Raw genomic sequence first — 6,000 nt, 5'->3', positions numbered from 1 at the left:
GCTGTCTTCTGTTGGCCAGCCAATTCTGTATCCAGACAGCTAAGTTCCCCTTATCCCATTCCTTCTGACCTTCTGAATGAGCCTACCATGGGGAACCTTATCAAATGCCTTGCTGAAGTCCATATACACCACATCCACAGTTCGACCCTCATCAACTTTTCTAGTCACATCCTCAAAGAACTACTTAGTATAGAGCATTGCTCCTTTTTTTTTGTGATCACACATTTGTGCCTTATATGTAATAAAATTCATTATCCTACAAGTGAAAGTTGCAGTTTGTTATAGATTTCTAGATAAAATACTATAATTGGACCTAACTCCCAGCACTTGTCATTCAAAATACAGAAGCTCTCACATTGGTTTTTTTTGACAAATTTTTCACACTAAAATATGAACACTACAGGAGATTCCTAAATATGGATTTGGAATCAACTTTATAAAACAAGGTACACTGGTAATAATGTTTACTGACATAATTTTGTCTTTAGGAACCTGAGAGAATAAATCCAGATGAAGAAATAGAAGATACCTTTGAGAACAATGAGGAGGATGATCTTGGAGTTGTAGAAGAACAACGTAGTGTTATATTGCACTTGCTATCTCAGCTAAAGCTTGGCATGGATTTGACACGAGTAAGTATGAAATATAAAAGGTAGTGAGCATGATGTTGATAATGTTTGCAATAATACATAATTAGTTATAAAGTACTTCGGGATTTTTAAAAATATATTCATGAGGACGTCACTGGCTATGTCAGGATTTATTACCTATCGCTGAGGGCAGTTAAGAGTCATCCACCTGGTGTGAGTCTGGCAGCCAGACCAGGTAAGAATGGCCGTTCCCTTCTCTAAAGGATGTTAGTGAACTAGATGGGTTTTTCCTGACAATTGATAGTGGGTCGTGGACATTATTAGACTGGTAATCCCAGATTTTCATTGAAATCAAATTCCGCAATCTACTTTGGGCTTTAGAACCAGATGCTCGGAACATTGTGGCACTCTGGGTTAACAATCTGGTAATACAACCACTTGGTTGTCACCTCCCCAATGCCTTCCTATATTCTTTTGTTTTTAAAAGAAAACTCTCTATCTTCTTTCTTGCTTGAGTTCCTTGTGAATAGGAGTGAAAGGTTGGCTTCTGCCATACTTTCCCCATCCTTCAACTGTGTCTGTAGGGTCTTCTGAAATGAAGAGTTAAGGAACCTGATGGTCTGTACGATTTAAGTGTTCATAGCCATAGTGTATTAATTCAGAGAATTTTGAGCCTGACAGATGAACTATGGTACTTTAACAATTAAAATTATAGAGCCATTTGTGGAATGAATTCACCTATAATTTAAGTTAGTAATCCAAATGGTAGATTTTCCTTTGTGCTTTCTCTTCAATGTCCAAGCTTGTTAAAAATATCATTCCTGTGCCTGGAGTCAGCGTTCAACTGTCCTAAAAGGCTTTCTCCAAACATAATTTATTTACAAGCTATAGAGTGGGGGTTTTCTTAAAATTAGGAAAGTGACGATGAAACTACTGTGCACAGCCAATTTTAAAAGATTTGTACAAAAGAACCAATAGATAGTGACTAGATCAATAGAATTCACCAGAAAAACAGTGAGACCTGTTTGAGATTTTGGAAATTTTTAACCAGGGCACAAGGAGAAAGTTTAAAAACCACTTGGATTCATTAAGGTTTATTCTTTCAAAAAGTACTTTGGAATGCAAAACACAAAATAGTGAGGAAAGATAGATGCATTAATGACTGTGCACAGTACTCAAAGTGTGATTTAACCTGTATGCATTAAGAATGAACTTCGCTATGTAGTTTTCCCTTATTTAGTTCACTCCCCTGAAGTGTTCCTAAAAATGGTATGCTAAACAAAAGTTATTTGCCAATAAGAAAGTAATAAGGTGATTGATGTTCCTAATGGTTTTTATATGAAAATCATATTGGTTGCCTTGAACCAAACTGGCACAAAAGTCCACTTCCTCACTCTTCATATTCCCAATTTGGCTTTCATTAACAGGAAGATTGAGTTTAAGAGTCGTGAGATCTTGTTGCAGCTCTAAGACTTTGGTTAAACCGCACTTGGACTACTGTGTCCAGTTCTGGTCGCCCTATTATTGGAAAGATGTGGATGCTTTGGAGAGGGTTCAGCAGAGGTTTACCAGGATGCTGCCTAGACTGGAAGGCTTATCTTATGAAAAGAGGATGACTGAGCTCTGATGGTTTTTCATTGGAGAAAAGGAGGAGGAGAGGGGACCTAATTGAGGTATACAAGATAATGAGAAGCATAGATAGTCTCTGGCTATCGACTCTATTTCCCAGGGCAGAAATGGCTAACACGAGGGGTCATAGTTTTAAGCTGGTTGGAGGAAAGTATAGAGGGGATGTCAGAGGCGGGTTCTTTACACAGAGAGTTGTGAGAGCATGGAATGCATTGCCAGCAGCAGTTGTGGAAGCAAGGTCATTGGGGACATTTAAGAGACTACTGGACATGCATATGGTCACAGAAATTTGAGGATCTATGGTTGGCACAAATCGTGGGCTGAAGGGCCTGTTCTGTGCTGTACTGTTCTATGTTCTAATTTACTACCTCTTTCAACTTACCTCTTGCTATTCTCCACTTACCTCTCCCAATCAACATTTCCTCTCAACCTGATGCTTTCCTGTTCAAAATCTTTGAGAGCTACAGAGTGGGATTTTTAAAAAAAAAAAGTTTATTTATTTGTAGGATATGGACGGACAGATATGGCTGGCATGCATTTATTGTCCATCCCTAGTTGCCCTTGAGAAGGTGGTGATGAGCTGCTTTCCTGAACCACTACATTCCAGCTGAGAGTTGGCCCACAATGACATTAGGAAAGGAATTCAGGATTTTGATCCAGTGACAGTGAAGCAATGACAATATATTTCCAAGTCAGGACAGTGAGCGGCTTGAAGGTGGTGGTGTTCCCACATATCTGCTGTCCTTGTCCTTCCAGATGGAAGTGGTTGTGGGTTTGGAAGGTGCTATCTAAGGATCTTAGGTGAATTTCTGCAGTACATTTTGTAGATTGTACACACTGCTGCTACTGAGCATCGGTGGTGGAGGGAGTGGATGCTTTTGGATGTAATGCCAATCGAGCAGGTTGCTTTGACCTGGATGGTGTCAAGCTGCTGAGCGTTGTTGGGGCTGCAGTCATCCAGGCAAGTGGGGAGTACTCCATCACACTCTGATTTTGTGCCCTGTAGATCATGGGCAAGGTTTCGGGAGTCAGGAGGTGAGTTACTCTTCGCAGTTTTCTTAGCCTCTGACCAACTCTTGTAGCTACTGGTTATGTGGTGAGTCCGGTTGAATTTCTGGTAATAATAACCCCACGATGTTGATGGTGGATGATTCAGTAATGGTAATACCATTGAATGATTATATTCTCTTTATTGGTGATGGTCATAACCTGGTATTTGTGGCACCAATGTTACTTGCCACTTGTCAGCCCAAGCCAGGATATTGTCCAAACCTTGTTGCATTTGAACATGGACTGCTTCAGTATCTGAGGAGTGACAAATGGTGCTGAATATTGTACAAGCATTGATGAACGACCCCACTTCTGACCTTCCGACGGAGCAAAGGTCATTGATGAAGCATAGAGTCATAGAGATGTGCAGCATGAATGTTTGGGCCTGGGATCTAGGGAACCCTTGCAAAGATGTTCTGGAGTTAAGATGACTGACCTCCAGCAACCACAATCATCTTCCTATGTGTCAGATATGACTCCAGCTACCAGTGTGTTTGCCCCTGATACCCATTGATTCCAGTTTTGCCAAGACTCAGTGATGTCACACTCAGTTGAATGCAACCTTGATATCAAGGGCTGTCACTCACCTCACCTTTGCAATTCAGCTCTTTTGTCCATGTTTGAACCAAGGCTGAGATCAGGGGCCACGTGGCCCTGTCGAAACCCAGAATGGGAGTCACTGAGCAGATTATTGTTGAGCAGGTGCTGCATGAGAGCACTGTTGATGACACTTGGACACCTTCCATCGTTTTACTGATGATGGAGAGTAGACTGATAGGGCAGTAATTGGCCGGATTGCATTCCTCCTGCAAGATGAGAGATCGGAAGCAAACATGGGGATGATAGGAGCTACACATGGAAGAGTAAGCAAGGCAGTTGACAAGTAGGCGCGAGACAGCAAATAGAGAGAAACAATGAGTGGCAGGTTGGTGAGTGGTTTGCAGGCCACAAATGGCATGAGGATCATCTAAAAGTACTACTGGATTACATCTACCAAAACTTAAATTTCAAAAACCTGAATATTGTAGGATAAGCCAAAGACTAATGAATGAGAGCATTTATTATTTTAAAGTCAGCCTAGGGATGATGAAATAACTCACTTTATCACCAGATGAATAGAGAAAGGTTGAATTGTTCTCTGTTTAATAATTTAGACATGAGAAAAAAAACATACTGAGGAGCCCCGAACATCATAGAACTGTTAAAAGTTAGAGGTAGTTGCATGGAAGGTAGATTTAGAAAAATTGGTGTGAATTGGTAATTGCAGATAGGAGACTTTGCCAATCAGAGAGGCATGCTCTTCTAGTTTTCTCACAAGTTGGTTGGATCAAACAAACAAAGTGCAAAATTCAATATAGTAGTCCTGAGATTGAAGAATTGTTGGGGTGAAAACAGATCTGTGGTGCCAAAGAGAAATCAAGCTGCTTGGTGACATTTTATCAGAGGGAGATGAAAAAAAAATCAGAATTTAAATTCAAAAATGATATCAACTAAAAGACAAAATGAAGGATTATGGGTGGAAATTTTAAAGCTTAGTTGACAGCTTTGTTAAATTTATGGAAGGTATTAAAAGCTCTCCCTGTAAATACAAAAGAACTGAATTGACATTGATCTACTGAAGGAATAGATGAAGTTTTAGCATAGCATTTCATGAGGAATTAAAATTATGCTAACTCATAAGTTATATGTAGCAAGGAATCTTCATTAATAGGGTCAGACAATAGCTAAATCGTCTAAGAGGTATGAGAGAATGTTCTGAGTTAAACTGAAGAGTCAAAAGTTGACTTTTGAACCCAGCATTGACACAATGATTTAAGGGGATGCTGGACAACCAGCTAATAAAGCTTTAGTAAGACATCATACACTGGTAACTTGTTTAGAAATGCATAATGAAAGCTGAGGTCTTGCAAAATACCTGGATGATATATTTTAAGCTGTTTCGTTAAGACTCTGGCAACTACCTAGATCATCCAACTCTACAAGTTGCAAGTGATCTAATGGACAATGAAAACTAAGAATGTGTTTACATTTATCCAAATTAAGTTTCATTTAATCCCACGGATCACTGCACAATCCCTTGTGGGACAAAGGATCATCTTTCTGTATTCTGATTGCAGAATGGTAATCACCACTAAGAATAATTTAAGGTTCCGAACAGAAAGTTGATCCACCTATTCCCACAAGGTACGCTTAAAATTAAACTAGTTCGAGTATATTCCAGTGATTACTCTTGAAGTTGTAATTTCTTTGTTATAACTTGAGAAAGCTTCTCAATCAGAGTTCCAAACATTACAGGACTACAGACCAAAAACTGAAAGCTGGAATTAGGCTGGTTGACTCACTTCTTTTGGTTAGTACAGACAGGATAGGCCAAGTGTTTTATTCCATGCTGTAAACATAGTCTGATTCTAGTTCAAATAGACATTCAAGTTAAGCTCCAAAGTGATGATTTATGCAGCTTCGGTTTATTTTTATTTCTTAACACAGTGTGTTTCTCTATTCTTTTCACATACTAGCCACTAGACCACAGGCTAATGCAAGTAGAGAAGCTAATTATGCATTTGCTGAAGCTTGCAAGTTGGGACAGCGTTCTTGACTTGAGTTCAAACATGCTAAATGATTTCTATTTTATGTTGACTTTGAGAAGGAGAAATGTATCTTTGGTGAGAGCTTTGCCAGTAGAGAACTGGTTTGGAATTTGGGATGAAAATGGAATGCAGAATGTATTTCA

The 6,000-nt window shown here is 39.4% G+C and overlaps 1 protein-coding gene across 3 annotated transcripts in view; it reads left to right on the top strand.

Annotated features, from left to right (window-relative positions):
• osbpl11 (oxysterol binding protein-like 11) overlaps nucleotides 1-6,000 on the top strand; it is an 83,740-nt gene that overhangs the window by 57,756 nt on the left and 19,984 nt on the right. For all 3 annotated transcript variants that reach the window (XM_043693971.1, XM_043693973.1, XM_043693972.1), the window contains one exon: nucleotides 489-632. In XM_043693971.1, the coding sequence (XP_043549906.1) occupies nucleotides 489-632 (144 nt within the window). The remainder of the gene's footprint in view (nucleotides 1-488; nucleotides 633-6,000) is intronic.

Source organism: Chiloscyllium plagiosum, chromosome 7 (assembly GCF_004010195.1).
Source record: "Chiloscyllium plagiosum isolate BGI_BamShark_2017 chromosome 7, ASM401019v2, whole genome shotgun sequence".
In the NCBI taxonomy this organism is placed as follows: domain Eukaryota; kingdom Metazoa; phylum Chordata; class Chondrichthyes; order Orectolobiformes; family Hemiscylliidae; genus Chiloscyllium; species Chiloscyllium plagiosum.
Note: the sequence above shows the minus strand (reverse complement) of the source record. Positions and strands in the feature narration are given on the sequence as shown.